The sequence below is a fragment of the Eriocheir sinensis genome, unplaced genomic scaffold (assembly GCF_024679095.1).
Source record: "Eriocheir sinensis breed Jianghai 21 unplaced genomic scaffold, ASM2467909v1 Scaffold1743, whole genome shotgun sequence".
NCBI classification, from domain to species: Eukaryota; Metazoa; Arthropoda; class Malacostraca; order Decapoda; family Varunidae; genus Eriocheir; species Eriocheir sinensis.
Window position 1 is genome coordinate 2,909 of NW_026111121.1, and position 22,721 is coordinate 25,629.

Here is a 22,721-nt window from a genome sequence, read left to right on the forward strand (position 1 = left end):
CCCTCCAATGACGGAATTTATCTTTTTATTACCCTTACGATCCTAAAAAATAATTACTCATAGCTTCATGGCGCCAGGGAAGCATAAATAATTTTTTTGTTAAAGAAAGTGTCGTACGCTGGACATGACTACGTGTTTACAAATACTTATATTTTTTACGCCATTGTTACGATAGCTACAGTATTGTGCTTAGTCTCATTTTAAAGAGCGTCTATTTTTACGTATTTTGGTATGTAGGAATTAGTCATTACGGGCTTAATTTTATAGTTATCAAAGTATATATTCACTTAACTTCGCTCACTTGTCCCAGCCATAACGGAAAATTGTACCCCAAAGACTCAAAATTCACCTTGTTTAGGCCTCAGAAGCTCCCTCAGCCCCCTAAAAGCGTCTAATAAGTAATAACTAATAAATATCCTCCATTATAACCTATCTGGGGGTCATAGGGACATTAAAAAGACATAATTATTTAACGTAAACACATGCGCAGGGCGATGCTCACCTATTTCAAGACCAAAAATATTCAATAAGACATTAAATTCTAGCTATTTACGTATATTTACAAGCTAGTGGGCCTCACAGAAGGTTCAATAACTATCCCCATATATAATTACCCCCATACAGGCCTTACAATAGGTCTAAAAAAATAATTATGGGGCTAAATAATGTAATTCCCTAGCTGGCATACGACCCCAAGGGCTAACTCTATGTACGTTTACCTAATAATTAACACGTCTAGAGGCTTCTAATGACTATTTTTCGTCTCTAATTATTTTCTTTGTAATGTTTGAACGTTTATTAGGCGTTTGAAGACGTCTGAAAAAAAAGGGGTGAGAAATAGGCGTTTAGCTAACTGTACCCAGACAACATGGCGGGGCACTGGTCGAGGTAGGAGAAAAAATGGTCTCGTATTTTTCTTATTTTCTCCTATTCTAAGGAACCTAGACGCCTACTGTGCCTACGTAAAGTTAGCTAGAAGATTAATTCACCCTTCCAAGTGGCTCAAGTGGAATGTAACTACGTAAAACACCGTAAAAATGGATATATAAGAAGGAGCCATTTTGAGTTTGAGGTGGTCTGAGTAATGGCTCAAAAAAATGTTCTTGTATATTCCCTATTTTCTCCTATTCTAGGGCCTCTAGACGCCTACTGGGCCTTCGTAAAGTTAGCTAGAAGATTAATTCACCCTTCCAAGTGGCTAAAGTGGAATGTAGTTAAGTAGAAGACTTCCCTCTCCGGCATATGGCCACAGATGTTGTGTCCCGTCTCCTGGGGTCTGTTCCCTTCTCTTATAATTCCTTCCCCTTCTGTCTCTCTCCGGCATATGACCACAGATGTTGTGTCCCGTCTCCTGGGGTCTGTTCCCTTCTCCTATAGTTCCTTCCCCTTCTGTCTCTCTCCGGCATATGACCACAGATGTTGTGTCTCCAGGGGTCTGTTCCCTTCTCCTATAATTCCTTCCCCTTCTGTCTGTCTCCGGCATATGACCACAGATGTTGTGTCCCGTCTCCTGGGGTCTGTTTCCTTCTCTTATAATTCCTTCCCCTTCTGTCTCTCTCCGGCATATGACCACAGATGTTGTGTCCCGTCTCCTGGGGTCTGTTTCCTTCTCCTATAATTCCTTCCCCTTCTGTCTCTCTCCGGCATATGACCACAGATGTTGTGTCCCGTCTCCTGGGGTCTGTTCCTTCTCCTATAATTCCTTCCCTTCTGTCTCTCTCCGGCATATGACCACAGATGTTGTGTCCCGTCTCCTGGGGTCTGTTCCTTCTCTTATAGTTCCTTCCCTTCTGTCTCTCTCCGGCATATGACCACAGATGTTGTGTCCCGTCTCCTGGGGTCTGTTCCCTTCTCTTATAATTCCTTCCCTTCTGTCTCTCTGGCATATGACCACAGATGTTGTGTCCCGTCTCCTGGGGTCTGTTTCCTTCTCTTATAATTCCTTCCCCTTCTGTCTCTCTCCTGCATATGACCACAGATGTTGTGTCCCGTCTCCTGGGGTCTGTTCCTTCTCTTATAGTTCCTTCCCTTCTGTCTCTCTCCGGCATATGACCACAGATGTTGTGTCCCGTCTCCTGGGGTCTGTTCCCTTCTCCTATAATTCCTTCCCCTTCTGTCTCTCTCCGGCATATGACCACAGATGTTGTGTCCCGTCTCCTGGGGTCTGTTCCCTTCTCCTATAATTCCTTCCCCTCCTGTCTCTCTCCGGCATATGACCACAGATGTTGTGTCCCGTCTCCTGGGGTCTGTTCCCTTCTCCTATAATTCCTTCCCCTCCTGTCTCTCTCTGGCATGTGACCACAGATGTTGCGCCGGCTAAACAAAACTTTCCAACTGTTCCCTTCTCCTATAATTCCTTCCCCTTCTCTCTCTCTCCAGCATATGACCACAGATGTTGCGCCCACTAAACCAAACTTTCCAACTGTTCCCTTCTCCTATAATTCCTTCCCCTCCTGTCTCTCTCCGGCACATGACCACAGATGTTGCACTGCCCACTTAACCAAACTTTCCAACTCTTTTCCCTCCTCCTCTTCCTTATCTCTCTTCCTCTTCCTCCTCCTCCTCCCTTCCTTCCTCTTCCTCTTCCTGTAGTATGTTGATTTGCCTGCATGAATCTTGCTATATGTATACTGTAAGACCTGCATATAAGATTTGGTTTGGCATGTTGCTAAATAGTCTGATGTCCTTCCTCTGTACCACACCTTCTCCCTCACTATGTTGGGTGGACTCCTATCCTCCTCCTCCTCCTCCTCCTCCTCCTCCCGCCTCTCTCTCTCTCTCTCTCTCTCTCTCTCTCTCTCTCTCTCTCTCTCTCTCTCTCTCTCTCTCTCTCTCTCTCTCTCTCTCTCTCTCTCTCTCTCTCTCTCTCTCTCTCTCTCTCTTATTTACTAAGCATGATTACATAAAGTGGTACATGACAACTAAAAGTTACCGGTAAGGTTCCGAATAAGTATCTGTAGTTGTGTTACAAGATAATGGACAGTACAGTGTTAAAGTTAGTGGTGTACATTAGACAATAGCCAGGTGTTCACTTCTTTTTTAAAAGTGTGGAGTGTAGTGGATGTGTGAATGTGAGTGTGTCTTGTCAGGCAGTTCCAGAGTCTAGTATATCGGGCACGAATGAGCGGAGGAAAGTCTCCGTTCTGGTGAAGGGCACGGTGAGCTGGTGTTCCCTCGACAGAGCGACCCTGGTGGCGTGGGGGTGTGGTGTTGCCCACTTTTGCCGGAGAGTTGCGAGGTGCGGAGCAGCCTGCATGTGTACCTTGTAGATGGTACACAGGCCAGCCACGTCTCGCCTCTGCTGAAGAGGATGTAGTGGAGTGGGTTGCTGCTGGTTTGGGGCGGCCCTTTGAGAGATGAGCCGTTGGGCGCGGTTTTGTACCTTGTCGAGAAGACCCAGGTATGATGGAGGGCAGGATGACCATGTCAGGGGGGCGTATTCCATGAGGGAGCGAACCTGGGCAGCATAAAGGTTCGACACTCCCTTCGCATCAAGGAGGTGGGAGATACGCCTGACACAGTTTCAGCCGTCCTGCTGCCTTGGATGCAGTCTTCCTGACATGGCTGGTGAAGGACAGGCTGTTGTTTGCCTCCACACCGAGGACAGTGATAGACTGTTGCAAGGGCAGCACCTTCCCTTGTAGGATTATGGGGGGAGTGGGGATGGCTGGGGGGCAGCGTCGCCTTGAGACCAGCATGACCTGTGTCTTGTCGTGTGCCAGGTCAACCTGCCAACGATGTCCCCACGATGAGACGGTCTGTAAAACCTGGTTGATAAGGGCGACGGGTGCACAGTGATCTGTACCGTCGCAAGGGAATGTGAGGGTACAGTCATCTGCGTAGGTGTTTGCTTCAGGTATGAGGTGGAGAAGATCATTGAAATACACATTCCACAAAAGTGGTCCAAGGACACTACCCTGTGGGACGCCAGCATTTATAGGATATTCCCCTGAGGTGTGACCGTTCACCATTACACTGAGCGATCTGTCCTCGAGGTAGTTGTGAAGGAGATGGAGGAGCCTGCCACTAACACCCACGCTCTGGAGTTTGGAGATGAGTCCGGAGTGCCACACACACACACACACACACACACACACACACACACACACACACACACACACACACACACACACACACACACACACACACACACACACACACACACACACACACACACACTCTCTCTCTCTCTCTCTCTCTCTCTCTCTCTCTCTCTCTCTCTCTCTCTCTCTCTCTCTCTCTCTCTCTCTCTCTCTCTCTCTCTCTCTCTCTCTCTCTCTCTCTCTCTCTCTCTCTCTCTCTCTCTCTCTCTCTCTCTCTCTCTCTCTCTCTCTCTCTCTCTCTCTCTCTCTCTCTCTCTCTCTCTCTCTCTCTCTCTCTCTCTCTCTCTCTCTCTCTCTCTCTCTCTCTCTCTCTCTCTCTCTCTCTCTCTCTCTCTCTCTCTCTCTCTCTCTCTCTCTCTCTCTCTCTCTCTCTCTCTCTCTCTCTCTCTCTCTCTCTCTCTCTCTCTCTCTCTCTCTCTCTCTCTCTCTCTCTCTCTCTCTCTCTCTCTCTCTCTCTCTCTCTCTCTCTCTCTCTCTCTCTCTCTCTCTCTCTCTCTCTCTCTCTCTCTCTCTCTCTCTCTCTCTCTCTCTCTCTCTCTCTCTCTCTCTCTCTCTCTCTCTCTCTCTCTCTCTCTCTCTCTCTCTCTCTCTCTCTCTCTCTCTCTCTCTCTCTCTCTCTCTCTCTCTCTCTCTCTCTCTCTCTCTCTCTCTCTCTCTCTCTCTCTCTCTCTCTCTCTCTCTCTCTCTCTCTCTCTCTCTCTCTATATATATATATATATATACCCTGGTGGTAGTGTGCCCCTTCCTCTGTACCATGACCCAACGAAAACACATATTTGACAAGGCTTTCCTAGGAGTTTTAGGCATTTCCAGGGGTAGTTTTATGACCCTGATGGTAGTGTGACCCTTCCTCTGTACCATGACCCTAAGAAAACATATATTTGATAAGGCTTTCATAGAAGTTGTGGGCATTTCCAGGGGTAGTTTAATGACCCTGATGGTAGTGTGACCCTTCCTCTGTACCGTGAACCTAAAAACATATATTTGACAAGGCTTTCATAGGAGTTGTGGGCATTTCCTGGGATAGTTGAATGACCCTGGTGGTAGTGTGACCCTTCCTCTGTACCGTGAACCTAAAACATATATTTGACAAGGCTTTCCTTAGAGTTGTGGGCATTTCCAGGGATAGTTGAATGACCCTGGTGGTAGTGTGACCCTTCCTCTGTACCGTGAACCTAAAAACATATATTTGACAAGGCTTTCATAGGAGTTGTGGGCATTTCCTGGGATAGTTGAATGACCCTGGTGGTAGTGTGACCCTTCCTCTGTACCGTGAACCTAAAAACATATATTTGACAAGGCTTTCATAGGAGTTGTGGGCATTTCCTGGGATAGTTGAATGACCCTGGTGGTAGTGTGACCTTCCTCTGTACCGAACCTAAAACATATATTTGACAAGGCTTTCATAGGAGTTGTGGGCATTTCCTGGGATAGTTGAATGACCCTGGTGGTAGTGACCCTTCCTCTGTACCGTGAACCTAAAACATATATTTGACAAGGCTTTCCTAGGAGTTGTGGGCATTTCCTGGGATAGTTGAATGACCCTGGTGGTAGTGTGACCCTTCCTCTGTACCGTGAACCTAAAAACATATATTTGACAAGGCTTTCATAGGAGTTGTGGGCATTTCCTGGGATAGTTGAATGACCCTGGTGGTAGTGTGACCCTTCCTCTGTACCGTGAACCTAAAAACATATATTTGACAAGGCTTTCATAGGAGTTGTGGCATTTCCTGGGATAGTTGAATGACCCTGGTGGTAGTGTGACCCTTCCTCTGTACCGTGAACCTAAAACATATATTTGACAAGGCTTTCATAGGAGTTGTGGGCATTTCCTGGGATAGTTGAATGACCCTGGTGGTAGTGTGACCCTTCCTCTGTACCTTGAACCTAAAACATATATTTGACAAGGCTTTCATAGGAGTTGTGGGCATTTCCTGGGATAGTTGAATGACCCTGGTGGTAGTGTGACCCTTCCTCTGTACCGTGAACCTAAAAACATATATTTGACAAGGCTTTCATAGGAGTTGTGGGCATTTCCTGGGATAGTTGAATGACCCTGGTGGTAGTGTGACCCTTCCTCTGTACCGTGAACCTAAAAACATATATTTGACAAGGCTTTCATAGGAGTTGTGGGCATTTCCTGGGATAGTTGAATGACCCTGGTGGTAGTGTGACCCTTCCTCTGTACCTTGATGGTACAGAAGCACTCATTAGAACCAAATTGATCTCTTTTTTTAGCCTTTGCAAGTAGTTAATGTTAGAGTTGGAAGCATCTGACAATCCCATATCTTCTTACAGGCCAAGCAGTGCAGAGGAGGAGGAGGAGGAGAAGAAGGAGGAAGAAGAAGAGGAGGATGTGAGTTCTATACATAAAGGCAGATCAATATATAGAAGCTTATGGAGTAGAGGAAATATGTCATTCTATGTTCTTACTTTACTGTTTTAAATCAACAACAAAATCACATGATAAAACCTAAAACAATAATAATAATAATGTAGAGTATTGAAAATACAGATAAAGCATTCAAACTAAAAGCAAACTAAACAGCAAACTAAATAAATTAGGTGGTTGGTCCACTCAGTCTGGAGCAAGCTTTCAGCAATTGGTCAGTTGTAATCCTGTGTTGCTTGTACTTTTTCCAACCTTGCACCTTGCATAGAACGATATTTCCATCGCTGATAGCATGACAGCTTGCCGTCCTTGACCAGCCACACCTGAATATGTACGTTCTTGGCTTCTTTGCACAGCAGGGATATAGAGAGGAATGTGTGCGTTGCCTGCACTAACAGACTAGCGGGTATATGGTCACAGGTCCCACGCAGCTTGAGCCATTCTTTCAATTATCGTAAATTACCAGTGTTTCTCTGGGGCTTATAACAATTACACTTCAATACAATAAGTGACTATTGTTAATAAAAATGAATTTATATTTTCTCTCATTTACCAATAAATAAAACAGCGAGAATGATCAGCTACATTTTTATTAAGTGTAGTTGTTGCAAGTCTCAGAGAAACACAGGTAATTTACGATAATTGAAAAAAATTAGCTCAAGCTGCGTAGGCTGTGACCCTATCGCAGGTGACACCTGCTAAGAATGAATAAAAAACATCCATACAAACTCCCGCTCATACTCGCGCACGCACCCAAGGGGGATGGAGTGGCTTGGGTCGAACGTGGGGCAGGCCGGAGTGACCAGGGCCAGAGTGACTTGCTTCCCACTTTGGCTTCCCACTTTGGCTTCCCACATCAGCTATTTCTAAAGGTCAAAGATTGGGTCAGTCGGGTTCTAATGAGTGTTTCTTTAGGTTCATGGTACAGAAGAAGGGTCAAACTGCCACCAGGGTCATAAAGCTACTGTGGGAAATTCCCAAAACTCCTACATAAGCCTTGTCAAATAGGTGAATTTGGACAACAAAATGTTTAGTAATACTGCCCAAGGGTCTTCAGGCCACTCCTGAGCCAGCTTGGAGACAGTTTGGGATACTTTTTGCTTGTCTGTGGCCTGGTCACCACAGCTACCACTAACCACTTGCCTCACACTCACAAAACACACAAACTGGAGTTCAAATTCACCGCAGAGATGCAAAACAAACTCCCTGCTCCAAGAGAAACGAGGATGAACGGGAAGCTGATTATGCTTGGTTTTATTCTTTTCTTTTAGTCTTTTCACAAGTTTTTTGTCTTTAGTTTCTTCTGGTGCCAGTCACCAATACATTGGCAAATGTATTTCCTCAGTCTCTGTTTTCAGAATATATTTTTTTTAGTGCCAAAGGCAGTATTGATATTATTATATTTACATCCCCTGTTTGCCGCAGCCAGCTGTTCTACGATGGCCATCAGAACTTCGCACAGGAGCTGGCCGTCATTGTGGACCAAGAAGCCACGGCCGTCTCCCCTTCAGACCGGCTCATGAACATAATCACCATTGGACTGCAGCACGAACATGGTATAGTGGCTTGTGATTATCAAGTCTAGCACTGATGCATTAGGGAGCCAAATACTGCAAGATAACATAGCAGAGAGAGAGAGAGAGAGAGAGAGAGAGAATGTGTGTTTGAGTTTCTTCATGTAAAATAAATGTTTGAAAGGATACATTTTATTGAGGCTTATGCATATGTATGATATATCACTCTAAACTACTCCATTATGCAAGCACTTATACTAATTGAACATAGATTAGATTAGCTCTAATAAATAAGTCTGTGCACTATAATGGTATCTAAACATCATACTAGGTACAATACAGTCGAGGCCAATCCTTTGACATTGTAGGACTGACACCCTGAAACAGTGATCCAAAAAATACAAACTCAGTCTGCACATCTGTTATCAGCATCACCTGGTCTCTGAGCTTCCCTCTGCCCCCTGTCCATGGCATTGAGCAAGGGCCTGAGAGTGTATTAAGGCCACTGCCCATTTCCTTGAGCTGGTGAAAGACATTTTCTTACATATATTTTGTTCCTGAATTGTGTAGTTGATTGATTTTATATTTTCTTCCCTCTTTTCTTTTTTTTTCATCACTTGGAGTACGAAACGGAACCCCAGACCAGCGCCCCCGAGCCAGCCATGTATGAGACCGCCTATGTCACCTCCCACAAGGACAAGTCTCGTGCTGCAGCCTTCTCCATGGACGGGAGTTTAGTGGCCATGGGGAGTGTGGACGTGTCTATAAAGGTAGTGTGCTGAGTTTGAGTAGTCATTTCAAACACACCACTTCATATACTGGGCCGTATTACTAAACATTTCGTCGCCAAAGTTCACATATTTGACAAGGCTTTCATAGGAGTTTTGGGCATTTCCAGAAGTAGTTTTATGACCCTGGTGGTTGTTTGACCCTTCTTCTTTTGAACCTAAAGAAACACTCATTAGATCTCGATTGATCCCCTCTTTGACCTTTAGAAATAGTTGGTGTGAAAAGTGAGTCTCAAAATACCGACCAGTATATATATATATAAAAAGTCAATCCCGTCAAAGCTAGTAGGTTCAGCTGAGGCATAAATTCAACCCCTAGTAAGACATGTAAGGTATGTCAACACTTAATCATCTCCGTCAGTCATTACTAATCCACTGCCTTTCCCAACAGTCTCCACCACTTGTCTCCCTCCTGCTCTGGTTAAGGCTGTGACATCTCTTGGCCAGGGATGGAGTAGTTATTATTATGCCTAGGAAATGCCAAGTCCAGAGGAATTACAGCAAGTGTTATCTTTACAGTGCGTTAATGGAGCCGACTTTTTAGAAGGGGATCTGTCTCATAAGCAAAGGGGGTGGACTAAGTGAAATATAATAACACATACGAAACTGCTGCTTTTAAGAACATTTGGCAGCATTAGGCACTGGAGAGGCTGAGGCAATGGATAGTAATAGTTGGAAGTGTATGTTGACCGTCTAACTTCATGAGAGATTATGGAAAAACCTGACATTAAACAGATGATGATGATGATTCAGGACTGTGGAGGTAATATATCAGCCTCCTAGTGACTCAGCATTTGGTTTAGTTTGTTAAGTTGTGGACACCCTACTTTGAACTTATGGCTCAGTAGCCTCTTTTTGCTTGCCAAGTCGCATGCTGCAGAAGGGGAATGGAGGCTGAGGAAGGCAAAGACGGGAGTGGGAGACGAACTGGTGAGGGAGAAGAGAAGACTTGTATTGCATAGAGGGGCTGCTGCCATGTTAAGAGTTTGGAGTAAGGTAGACTGATGATTTTGACAGTAACTGTTGACTCTGAGGCAAGTGCATTGTGAGTCTTTGATGTTCTTCCCATTTGGCTGAAGTGCTGTAGTAATCTTTCTACTATTCCCTTAGAAACCTTTCAGCTCCCTGGTAATGGGCATAGATACACTGATGCCTACTGTCACCCTAACAATACTTATTATCCTTGGGGCTGGACTTCATAGTGATCAAGTTTACCGTTGTTTTAAAGTTTTCAGTGGTTCAGTTATGGTCACTAGTTTTCTTCCAGTGACTTCAAGGCTTTCATGAATGAATGATCAAGATACCTCATGTTTAAATCATTTCTTTTGGTGAGGGTGCTGCAAATTTCTTGTCTTTGTGGGAATGACATTTTGCAGATTAGTTTCTTTGTCAAGCCCTTGGTTTCACTGCCTATTTGTAGAAATGCCATGAATAATGAAAAATTAATAAGAAAAATACTGATAGTCATCCCTTTTTCCCAGTACATCCTGTCGTCGGGTCTGGACAGCATTGTCAAGTTGTGGGAGCTGTCAACGGGCCGTTGCCTCATTGGCTACACTGGTGCCGGCTCAGTGGGTGAGTGTGGACCACCAACCACCTGCTTATCTAGTCCAGGCCAACCTTCAGTAAACCCTCTGTTTGCCTCCACCAGATATTTTGCCTCCCCTGAGTTAGTAGACATAAATATATAAAATACAAGACTGTGACGACAGAAACAATACCCAATCAAATATCAATTGATGCTGACCTTGTTTTAAACTTATCAATGTCAACAAGAGAAACAGTTTCATTTGGAAGTACTTTCCCCAATTTAATCAAGCTGGGGATAAATGAATGGGAAAATTGGTTATTTGCACAAATTTTTTTTAAAGAGCATGCTCATTAAATTGAATTTCAGGAAGTTGGATAACACTAAAATCAGTTTTAGTAGAATATCTCCAGTTAGTTCCCCGATGATGGAATATATCAGCAGCTAAGGTGTACAAGGTAGGGTTAGGTCTTGAGGTGTCTCATAGTCCATTGTCTCACTGTCTTACCCTCTCCCCAGGTCACAATGGCCCTGTGCAACACATGGTCCACTCACCCTGCTCGCCGGCCTTCATCACCTGCTCAGATGACTACCGGGCAAGGTTCTGGTACCGCAGGAATGTCCACTGAAACCCTTCAACAAGACTTTGCTGAGGGTCAAGGGAAGGGCCTTTTATCCAATTTTTGTTTTATAACAATACAGTTGGGTGTTTCAGTTTGTATGCACCTTGTAATTAGTACTCATGTCAAGAATAAAAGTACCTTGGAAAAGTAAGCGGAATTAAAAATAGGAATGTTTGTCAAAGTGAAGAATGATTATCAATGTGTATTTTGACAGCATTAGATACTCAATCTTTCTTATGCTTGTCTAGTGAAAAATAAAAAGAAGACGAAGAGAGAGAATGTTATGAGCTATGATTAAGTATCTGGAGGTGTGAGAACTTCAAATCTTTCTTTAATTCCTACTAGATATATTATTAAGTCCGTCTTAGAAAATTAAGTAAGAAGTCAAGATAAAAAATATGGGTAAGGATGAGAGAGCCATATCCTCCACAGGAATAAGTCAAAATATATTAGTTCCCCCATGTTTAAAGAGAGAGAGAGAGAGTGTATGTGTGTGTGTGTGTGTGTGTGTGAGAGAGAGAGAGAGAGAGAGAGAGATTTACATACAAAATCAGACCACACAGACCCCATGGTCCAGACTAGGTGGTCTGTCCTTAAACTTAAATGATTCTACATTAATCAGAAGGCTCCAAGAGAGTAACATTGAATTGAATTGAATTGAAATATTTATTGTTGTAAAATACAACAAAGGGGAATGGCTGGGCTTGCAGACAAAGCCCTGACTATATAGGCTAGTTGCAAAAAATAAAAATCTCCATTGTACAAAAATAAAACATGTTGAGGTTAGTTAAAAGAAATTAGAATGTAAATGCTGATAATATTCGTGAGGAGGTACACATGCAATTACCACCATGCACATGAGTCAAAACACTATCACCAGTAAGCATAATTGCATCAGTAGAGTCAAAAAGCGCCTTCCATCTAATACCATTCACATTTGAGGTCTGATGGCTACCAAGTTCTTTACATCTAGCATTGAAATCACCCATGAGTACAGTCTGTTCTTCCAAAATACGGTCAGGGAGATGTTGAACATGAAAAGCACCTGAGTGAATATATAAATTTGCAAAGAAAATTTGATCATTAGGGATGTGCAAAGTAACAATGACAATTTCAACACCTTGACGAGAACTCTTTTCCCCACATACGTTTTACAAGGCCTACATAGGGGTCATGGGCCTTTCCTAGTGTAGTTTTATTTTATTTCTGACATAAACGTGAAAAAACACTTATTAGGCGCATTTGACATCGTTTTTTGTCCTGTAGACATAACTGATATGAGAATCGTAGGCGTTTTTCAAGAATGCCGACCCAGACATTATGAAAAAAAGGTAAAATTGTGCCCGATCAGGTATTTTTGGCCAAAGTGAATTGATTTAGGCCAAACGCTTGACAAAAAGCCAAAATTGAGGTTTCATTTAGCCTCAAAAAGGTCAACTCGGTGGTTGGCTCTAGAATATTCGTGTATTTTAAATGTCCTTTAGCTTTACGGTTATGAGCTATATTATTGTATTTTTATAGTCATTAATTTATAGTTCGTCCGTGCGTAAGATCATTAATACGCTTGGTGGAGGCACTATGGTAAATTTGGCGGGGTCAGCGCGTCGGTTCTTTCCTGGAATATTCGTGTATTTAAAATGTCCTTCAGCTTTACGGTAATGAGCTCTATTAATGTGTTTTTATAGTCATTAATTCATAGTTCGTCCGTGCGTAAGATCATTAATACACTTGGGGGAGGCACTATGGTAAATTTGGCGGGGTCAGCGCGTCGGTTCTTTCCTGGAATATTCGTGTATTTAAAATGTCCTTCAGCTTTACGGTAATGAGCTATATTATTGTGTTTTTATAGTCATTAATACATAGTTCGTCCGTGCGTAAGATCATTAATACGCTTGGGGGAGGCACTATGGTAAATTTGGCGGGGTCAGCGCGTTGGTCCTTCTCTGAAATATTCGTGTATTTAAAATGTCCTTCAGCTTTACGGTTATGAGCTATATCATTGTGTTTTTATAGTCATTAATACATAGTTCGTCCCTGCGTAAGATCATTAATACACTTGGGGGAGGCACTATGGTAAATTTGGCGGGGTCAGCGCGTTGGTCCTTCTCTGAAATATTCGTGTATTTAAAATGTCCTTCAGCTTTACGGTTATGAGCTATATCATTGTGTTTTTATAGTCATTAATTCATAGTTCGTCCCTGCGTAAAACCATTAATACGCTTGGGGGAGGCACTATGGTAAATTTGGCGGGGTCAGCGCGTCGGTTCTTTCCTGGAATATTCGTGTATTTAAAATGTCCTTTAGCTTTACGGTAATGAGCTCTATTATTGTGTTTTTATAGTCATTAATTCATAGTTCGTCCGTGCGTAAGACCATTAATAAGCGTGGTTGAGATACAAAGTTTGGCGGGGGTGCGAGTTAATTGGCGCTATTCCCGGTTGGTTCTTTTCTGGAACATTCGTGTATTTCAAGTGTCCTTTAGCTTTACGGTTATGAGCTATATTATTGTGTTTTTATAGTCATTAATTTATAGTTCGTCCGTGCGTAAGATCATTAATACACTTGGGGGAGGCACTATGGTAAATTTGGCGGGGTCAGTGCATCGGTTCTTTCCTGGAATATTCGTGTATTTAAAATGTCCTTCAGCTTTACGGTAATGAGCTCTATTATTGTGTTTTTATAGTCATTAATTCATAGTTCGTCCGTGCGTAAGACCATTAATAAGCGTGGTTGAGATACAAAGTTTGGCGGGGGTGCGAGTTAATTGGCGCTATTCCCGGTTGGTTCTTTTCTGGAACATTCGTGTATTTCAAGTGTCCTTTAGCTTTACGGTTATGAGCTATATTATTGTGTTTTTATAGTCATTAATTCATAGTTCGTCCCTGCGTAAAACCATTAATACGCTTGGGGGAGGCACTATGGTAAATTTGGCGGGGTCAGCGCGTCGGTTCTTTCCTGGAATATTCGTGTATTTAAAATGTCCTTTAGCTTTACGGTAATGAGCTCTATTATTGTGTTTTTATAGTCATTAATTTATAGTTCGTCCGTGCGTAAGATCATTAATACACTTGGTGGAGGCACTATGGTAAATTTGGCGGGGTCAGTGCATCGGTTCTTTCCTGGAATATTCGTGTATTTAAAATGTCCTTTAGCTTTACGGTAATGAGCTCTATTATTGTGTTTTTATAGTCATTAATTCATAGTTCGTCCCTGCGTAAGACCATTAATACGCTTGGGGGAGGCACTATGGTAAATTTGGCGGGGTCAGCGCGTCGGTTCTTCTCTGAAATGATCGAATATTCTAAATGTCCTTCAGCTTTACGGTTATGAGCTATATTATTGTATTTTTATAGTCATTAATTTATAGTTCGTCCCTGCGTAAGATCATTAATACACTTGGGGGAGGCACTATGGTAAATTTGGCGGGGTCAGCGCGTCGGTTCTTTCCTGGAATATTCGTGTATTTAAAATGTCCTTTAGCTTTACGGTAATGAGCTCTATTATTGTGTTTTTATAGTCATTAATACATAGTTCGTCCCTGCGTAAGACCATTAATAAGCGTGGTTGAGATACAAATTTTGGCGGGGGTGCGAGTTGGCGCCATTCCCGGTTGGTTCTTCTCTGGAATATTCGTGTATTTCAAGTGTCCTTTAGCTTTACGGTTATGAGCTATATTATTGTGTTTTTATAGTCATTAATTCATAGTTCGTCCGTGCGTAAGATCATTAATACACTTGGGGGAGACACTATGGTAAATTTGGCGGGGTCAGCGCGTCGGTTCTTTCCTGGAATATTCGTGTATTTAAAATGTCCTTTAGCTTTACGGTAATGAGCTCTATTATTGTATTTTTATAGTCATTAATTCATAGTTCGTCCCTGCGTAAGACCATTAATGAGCGTGTTTGAGATACTAAGCTTGGCGGGGAAGCGAGCCTTGGCGCCATTCCCGGGCCGACCTCCATTCCGAGCAGACGCACGGCAAGACGCTCCTCACGATGGCGCCAAATATTCACGATTATAACGCCGCAGCCCGGTTATTCGGCAATAGCACTACTTAATTAAGGTAAGATAATAGCTTGGGGGCAGAAAGGGGGCGAGGCGGTCACGTTATAAGGTTGAAGTGTATGTGTGTGAGCGAGTGTGTGTTGCGAGGGTAAACTTAGATATTCCTGTGATAGTTTCTTTTTATTAATTTATTTCATATTTTCGAAGTCATTTATGGTTTGCAGTGTTTTTTTTATGCTTTATCGAGATTCTGGTTAACTTATTTATTTCCCTTATCACTTATCCCTTGAATATTACCTTCTTTATCACATTAATTATCCATATCTGTTACATTTTATCAGTAATTTATGGTTTTTAGTGTGATTTTATATTCCTGTAAGACAAACTAATTCTGACTGGCTTCGTTACTCGTATTTCCCTTATTACTATACGGATCAAGCAAGTTTCAGGTAAGTTTTAATTTAATTTTATCCATATTATATTTCCACGCCGGTAAGTTTTGGTTTTATTAATAATTCGACGAGGTATGAAGACGCCCACCGCTTTCTCCCTCTTAGACACGTTAATTCACCTTCAGAGCTCCCGGAAAGCCATAATTAAAGTGTGAAAATATCAAAACTAGTCTCCAGGAAAGCCATAATTAAGTTTAAGCCTCTAAAAGTGCTTGAAAATGGCTATAATATATCTGTGTGTGGCTTTCTTGAGTGATTTTGAGCGGGAAATGGGGGGCGTCCCTATTCTCTGCTCTGATTGGCTGTCCAGGGGCCTTGCTGTGCGCTGATTGGCTGTGAGCTCCCCGCCTTTTTTTCCTGCTCTGTGATTGGTCGCGGCACCAGGTCAGCAGCTTCCCCCTCATTGCAACTTTGGCGCCAAAATCTCGCACCCTCACACACACGCCTCTTAACCTTCAAGACTCGTAGAAAACCATAATTAAAGTGTGCAAATACTAAAACTAACATCCCGGAAAGCCATAGTAACGTTGTAAGGCTTAAAACAGGCTTGGAAATAACTATATACGTGTGTACGGACCCGACAGTTTCTCGCTCCTTCACACTCACGCCTCTAAACCTTCAAAGCTCCAAGAAAACCATAATTAAACTGTGCAAAGACTAATTCTAACCTCCCGGAAAGCCATAGTAACATTGTAAGGCTTAAAACAGGCTTGGAAATAACTATATATGTGTGTACGGACCCGACAGTTTCTCGCTCCTTCACACTCACGCCTCTAAACCTTCAAAGCTCCAAGAAAACCATAATTAAACTGTGCAAAGACTAATTCTAACCTCCCGGAAAGCCATAGTAACATTGTAAGGCTTAAAACAGGCTTGGAAATAACTATAATATATCTTTGGCTTTGGCGGGAGAGGGCAGCGTCCCTATTCTGTGCTCTGATTGGCTGCCCGGAGCTTCCTGTGCGCTGATTGGCTGGGAGTCTTCGCGTCCACACAGCCATGGCCACCAGTCAACCCCGCGCCATGGCCCCGCTGGCTCCCACTTTTTCTTGCCTCCACGAGCTTGCCAGGGACTTGTGGAGTGTAATTTGAGGTGAGACAGTGCTATGAGTCGTTATATTATTGCTGGGTCAATGATATAAGTGCGTAATAGGGCTGTGTGGCGTCCAGTGTTGAGGTGACCGCCGGGCAGTCGTGGCAGGGCCGTGGTTAATATATATTTTGAGGTGAGAGACTTACACGTTGTTATTTGCATGCGTGACTAACTCTACAGCTGTGTTACTGTGCTCCTGTCTGCTGTGTTACGGCTACGTCTTGAGGTGACGGTCAGGGAGGCGTGTGACGGGTTGCAAGTGTTACGCATTGCTAATGACTGTTTGGGTACCCTAGACTAGTGTTACGTTATTATATCGTTACCTGCAACACTATACAGCTTCGTCACGGTGATGTATGGTACTGTGTTACGTCTACGCATTAAGGTGACGGTCAGGGAGGCGTGTGACGTGTTGAAGGTGTTACGCATTGCCAGACAGTGATTTCGTACCCTAAACTAGTGTTACGTTATCATTTCGTTACCTGCCACACTATATAGCTTCGTCACGTACCGTGACGTGGTGTGTGGTGGACGTGCCGTCCGTGAGCTCTTGAAATAAGGTCTTTAAAATTGTAATCTGAGTGGTAAACAAAGAGAAACATGGAGAATAAACGAATGGATGGTGGGACTGAGAGGAAACCTGCAGGCAGAACAACAACAGAAATATCTGAAGAGGAAAGGAAGGAAAGTACAGGGGATGTGTGTGGGAGATGCAGTAAAATGGTAAGAGAAAAGGATATGGCAATTTTATGTGATATATGTGAGACATGGTACCATGCTAAGTGTGAAAAAATACCACCAGATGTTTATAAGTTTATGGTGGAAGAAGAGGCTGGATCTCAATTTACTTGGCATTGTATTTCCTGCAAGAAAGGATGTGCCAAACTAAAATCATATATAGAAAAGCTGGAGAAGACACAAGCAGATTTAATTGAGAAACAGGAGATAATCCAGGTTGAGGTTCAGGAGATACGTGAAGCAGTCAAAGTGGATAAAGAAGTTCTTGCTAATGTTACTGGTAGGGTGGGGGTTCTGGAGGCCAAGGAAATGACAGACAAGGAGAGTATGCAAGATTTGAGTTCACGGATGGAAAGAGTTGAAATGAATTTATCAGACTTGAAGGAGTCAACCAAAAAAGAGATGAAGGAAGGAGAGAGGACATATGGGGAACATCAGGTGTCTCAGGGAATACAGAAAGAAATGGATATGAATACAGTATTTGAGGAACTAAATGATAAGAAGAAGAGGGAAAATAACATTGTGGTATACAATGTTCCAGAGTGTGACTCAAGTATGTTTCAGGAAAGAATTAAACATGACAGACAGATTATGAAACAAATTTTGAATGCATGTGGGATTCATGAAGATAAGATGGCAAGAGTGGTAAGGCTCGGGAAAAAGAAGGAAGGCAGAGGAAGGCCCGTCCTAACTGTGTTGACTGATCCAGAAGTGAGAAATGATTTATTTAGAAACGTTAAAGAATTGGCCAAGGATGACAACTTGAAGAACTTTAGAGTGGCCTATGACTTAACCAGGAGGGAAAGACAATTGGATCAGGACTTGTTGGAAAAAGCAAAAAACTTAACGGAGACAGGGAAAGGGAAGCATGTGGTCAGAGGTCCACCCTGGAACAGAAGAGTTGTCAAGGTGGAGGAGCAAGGGTCACGGCCAGTGTAGAAGATAGTGTTGGTACACTAGGGGTTGGTGGTGTTAAAAATGTAAATAGTAAGTTTATTGTTATGTTTACAAATGTGGATGTATATACTTGTGATAAGATTTTGGAATTGAAGTTATTACTGGATACCATGAGTGAAAAACCAAGTGTGATTGCTTTATCTGAAGTTAAACCAAAGCATTTTAGATACAAGAGAAATATAGTAGAATATAATATTGATGGATATGAGATAGAGGAAACTAATATCTTTGGTAATGTTGGCAGAGGTCTACTGATATATGTGAAAAATGGTATCACATATAACAAGGTTGATTTAGTCTCAAATTTTTGTGAATATTGCTGTTTGGAAATTGTGCTTCAAGGAGAAAAGATAATTTTAACATTAATATACAGGAGTCCAAACAGCCTGGAGAGAAACAATCATTTGCTTCTAGACCTGTTTCAAGAGATGAATGAGATGAAAGCAACTTATAAGATTATAACTGGGGATTTTAATTTGCCACAAATAAATTGGGAAAATTACACCACTAACACTGGAATAAATGATTTTGGAACTACATTCATGGAGAAGGTGCGTGATTGCTTTTTGATGCAACATGTGAAGGATGTTACCAGGATGAGAGGAGAACATATGGGTAACACTCTGGACTTGTTCTTCACTAATGAAGAGTCAATTGTGGAAGAAGTTATGATTGGGAATCCTTTGGGGAGAAGTGACCATGCCGTGATTCACGCTGTGTGTGACAGGAGGAGACTCTGGCTCAAGAAAGAAGACAATTTATTTGTATGAAAAGCCGATTATGAGTTGTTGAGAAGGAACTGGAGATAGACTGGAAGGAATACTTATCTGATGCTACTAATATAGAAGAAATGTGGAGTAAATTTAAGTCAAAGTTACATGTTGCAATAGAAAAGAGTGTGCCTACAAGAAGGATAGAATTTTAAGCAATACAGGAAGAGGACAAATGAAAATTTACAAATGAACAAGAAATTGTGGTCTAAGATAAAAGAAAACAGAGGTTATGGATGAGAATGAAATCTTTAAAGGAATTTGAATGCATTCAGCAGGACAATGTATATGGAGACCGAGAAAGAGTACAGTAGACTTAACAATCAAATCAGAAAAGAAACAAGAAATGCTGTGAAGGTTACGGAAAAAGAAATAGCTAAAAACGTAAAAGAGAATCCCAAAGTATTTTGGAAATATATCCAGAGTAAGGTAAAAAGTAAACCCAGGATTCCTGACTTACAAAAGGGCATTGCTGAAGATGGTAAAACTGAAAATGAATCGGAGAAAGTTGAAATTTTAGCAGAACAATTTTCAAAAGTCTTTGTGGAAGAGCCAAAAGGCAAAGTGCCAGACTGTGAAGTGAAGAGTATACCAACCTTGACTCATCTAGAAATTACTAAAGTAAAAATTAAAAAGATCATTGAAAATCTAAAAAAGCATAAATCACCTGGACCTGATGGGATACACCCTAGAATCATAAAGGAGGCTATGGAACAACTATTAGTGCCCTTAGAAATACTTTATCAATACTCCTTTACACAAGGAACTCCCTCAGGATTGGCTCATTGCACATAATATTATTACTCCCATATATAAAAAGGGTGCCAAGTGTATCCCAGAAAACTATAGACCAGTCAGCTTGACAAGTGTCATATGTAAGATTTTTGAGACTATAATAAGGGAGGAGATAATGACGCACATGAGATCATATAATTTGTTTAGTGAAAAACAATATGGATTCATCCCGGGACAGTCAACGGTGCTCCAACACATAAAAGTTATGGACAAGTGGACTGAAACTATTGATGATGGTTATGCAATTGATGTAATATATTGCGATTTTATGAAGGCATTTGATAGAGTGGCACATAAAAGGCTTATAAGTAAAATTAAGAGTTATGGAATTGGAAAAGAGTACCAGGAATGGATTACAGCTTTTCTAACACAGAGAAAACAAAGAGTGGTGGTGAAGGGGAAATGTCAAGTTGGAAGCCAGTGATAAGTGGAGTGCCGCAGGGGTCTGTTCTCGGGCCATTGCTGTTTGTAATATTCATAAATGATCTCCCTGATAAAATATCAAATGATAGTGAAGTATATATGTATGCGGATGATACTGAGATCTTTAGATGCATTAAAGAAGAAGATGACTGTCGGAAGTTGCAGCAAGATGTGTTAGACTTATATTCATGGAGTGAAAAATGGTTATTAAGATTTCATCCAGACAAATGCAAATACATGAGAATAGGAAGAACATCTGTTGAAGATCAAGGATATCACATGGAGAAACAGTTAATGAGGATTACTACAGAGAAAGATGTGGGTGTCATTATAAACAATAAACTAAGTTGTGCTGACCATCTAGTAGAAAAATTAAATAAAGCCAATAATTTAGCGGGAATAATTAGAAGAACTTTTGTTTCATTGGATTCTGAAATATTTAAATCCTTGTTTAAGGCACTGGTAAGACCACGCATTGAATACGCCAACCAAGTATGGAGTCCTTACTTGGTGAAAGACATTGAAATTGTGGAAAACGTTCAGCGAAGGGCTACTAGGATGGTGCCTGAACTCAAGGGACTTTCCTACGAAGAGAGACTGAGGAAGCTGAGACTGCCCACACTGGCATATAGAAGAGCAAGGGGAGATCTAATTGAGGCCTATAAGATACTCACTGGGAAATATGATGATGCATGTACCAGAGGAATATTGAAACTTAGAGAAGAAAGCAGGAGTAGGGGAAATTCATTGAAACTGTTTAAGTCAAGATCACGGTTGGATGTAAGGAAGTATGCTTTCCCAAGTAGAGTAGTGAATAATTGGAATCAACTGCCTGAGTGGGTGGTGACGGCAACAACAGTGATTCAGTTTGAATCCAGACTCGATAAATTCTGGGCTAACCAAGATTTGAAATATAATTACAAGGCTCAAATCGTCCACCACACACTGCCACAAGTTGTTAACGTAGATCTGGAGTCACAGGCGTAAGCCTCTTCCAGGAGGTCATCTGTAAGTATCTGTAAGTCACGGTGATATATGGTACTGTGTTACGTCTACGCATCAAGGTGACGGTCAGGGAGGTGTGTGACGGGTTGAAGGTGTTACGCAGTGCCAGAAACAGTGATTTCATATCCTAGACTAGTGTTACGTTATTATTTAGTTACCTGCCACACTATATAGCTTCGTCACGGTGATATATGGTACTGTGTTACGTCTACGCATTGTGACGGGCAGGGAAGGCGTGTGACGTGTGTTCAGGGACAGTGTTACGTATTGTGTTACCTGGCAAGCCACCAGCGTGACGGGACCGTGTCTATGGGTCGTATTACAAAACATTTCCCCGCCCAAGAACACATATTTGCCAAGGCTTTTGTAGGACTTGTGGGCATTTCCAGAGGTAGTTTTATGACCCTGGTGGTAGTCTGACCCTTCTTCTGTACCAGGAACCTATAGAACCTGATGGATCCCCTCTTTGTCCTTTAGAAATAGCTGATGTGATATGGCAAAGCGTCTTGTAATACCAGCCTATAACTCTTATTCTCCTTCTTCCACAGTTGCCCTGACACAACATGTAAGGGGCAGAAACAAGATTACAGCACCCAATACCTACCACGACATGCTACTACACACAATACTAGCACAGCCATACCAAGAAAACAAGGTGGACATTTTAGAACTATTGTTATGTAAAGAAGCAATAAGACTGTGAAGTCAAGAAAGACCTGATCAGAAGAATGGGGAAGAAGAGAAGAAGAAAACTGACCTCTTTTACAATACACAGGTTACTGGACCCCTCCCATTTACACAGACTACTACTACTACTGCTACTACTACTACTACTACCATATTGCAGCTTTAATCAAGAAACTTGAAACATGCATAAACAGAAGGAAGGAAATTAAATATATGCAAGAATTTTGGAAGAATCGCTTAAAATCCGAGAAGAGACGGCAGCACTCAACCAGGCACAAGAAAATCAAGAAGAGGAGGCTCAGAACTGCACTGAACTGAGCTGTAAACTTAATCAGAAGGGAGGATATTAAATATACTCAAGAATTTTAGAAGAATCGCTTAAAAATCAGAGAAGAGAGGCAGAACAACCAAGCACAAGAAGACCATTTAGAGGGGCCACTGCAAAGGCAACCCTCCAAACAGAACTGGAAACAAACAGAAGGGAGGAAATTAAATATACTCAAGACTTTTGGAAGAATTGCTTAAAATTGGAGAAAAGGCAGCACAACCAACCACAAGAAGACCATTTAGAGGGCAAAGGCAACCTCTCCGAACAGAACTGGACACAAACAGAAGGAGGAGATTATATATACTCAGAAACTGGAAGAATCGCTTTAATATTGTTTCAGCCAGGATAAAATTTAGAGGGTCCGCTGCAAAGGCACTCCCTCCGAACTACTCTGCACTGAACTGACCTGGTTACGGCGCCTGTGCAAGTGACCCGGGATGGAGTATTGGCGGCAGGGCAGCTCAACGAAAGGTGTGTATGTTATTTTACCTGCTGCATGGGTGTATGATAGAAAGCAAAG

The 22,721-nt window shown here is 42.2% G+C and overlaps 1 protein-coding gene and 1 long non-coding RNA gene across 11 annotated transcripts; both read left to right on the top strand.

The window, feature by feature from the left end:
• Nucleotides 1-855: 855 nt before the first annotated feature.
• Nucleotides 856-11,266, top strand: LOC126990556 (cleavage stimulation factor subunit 1-like). Of its 10 annotated transcripts, XR_007744531.1 has the most exons (6): nucleotides 856-888; nucleotides 6,402-6,459; nucleotides 7,921-8,051; nucleotides 8,633-8,779; nucleotides 10,279-10,372; nucleotides 10,845-11,220. XR_007744531.1 is itself a non-coding variant. In XM_050849168.1 (5 exons), exons 2-5 carry the CDS (start codon nucleotides 8,049-8,051, stop codon nucleotides 10,952-10,954), a joined length of 336 nt encoding a protein of 111 aa, XP_050705125.1. In that variant the 5' UTR covers nucleotides 858-888; nucleotides 7,921-8,048; the 3' UTR covers nucleotides 10,955-11,266. The 10 variants fall into 10 exon arrangements, 9 of the variants coding, with proteins under 9 accessions (XP_050705125.1, XP_050705121.1, XP_050705127.1 ...); XM_050849168.1 differs by lacking the exon at nucleotides 6,402-6,459 and having other exon boundaries at nucleotides 858-888; nucleotides 8,651-8,779; nucleotides 10,845-11,266; XM_050849164.1 differs by lacking the exon at nucleotides 6,402-6,459 and having other exon boundaries at nucleotides 858-888.
• Nucleotides 11,267-15,354: 4,088 nt separating this feature from the next.
• On the top strand, nucleotides 15,355-22,010 carry LOC126990554 (uncharacterized). The gene is made up of 2 exons (XR_007744527.1): nucleotides 15,355-16,498; nucleotides 21,735-22,010. It is a non-coding gene; the product is annotated as an uncharacterized LOC126990554 (long non-coding RNA).
• Nucleotides 22,011-22,721: the final 711 nt, after the last annotated feature.

What these genes read in the sequence shown, in the direction of transcription:
- LOC126990556 (XM_050849162.1), top strand. Translation starts at nt 869, where the DNA reads ATGGCGGGGCACTGGTCGAG. An exon ending in ATGGCGGGGCACTGGTCGAG is followed by an intron (nt 889 to 6,401) that starts GTAGGAGAAAAA and finishes ATCTTCTTACAG; the next exon opens with GCCAAGCAGTGCAGAGGAGG. An exon ending in AGGAAGAAGAAGAGGAGGAT is followed by an intron (nt 6,460 to 7,924) that starts GTGAGTTCTATA and finishes TGCCGCAGCCAG; the next exon opens with CTGTTCTACGATGGCCATCA.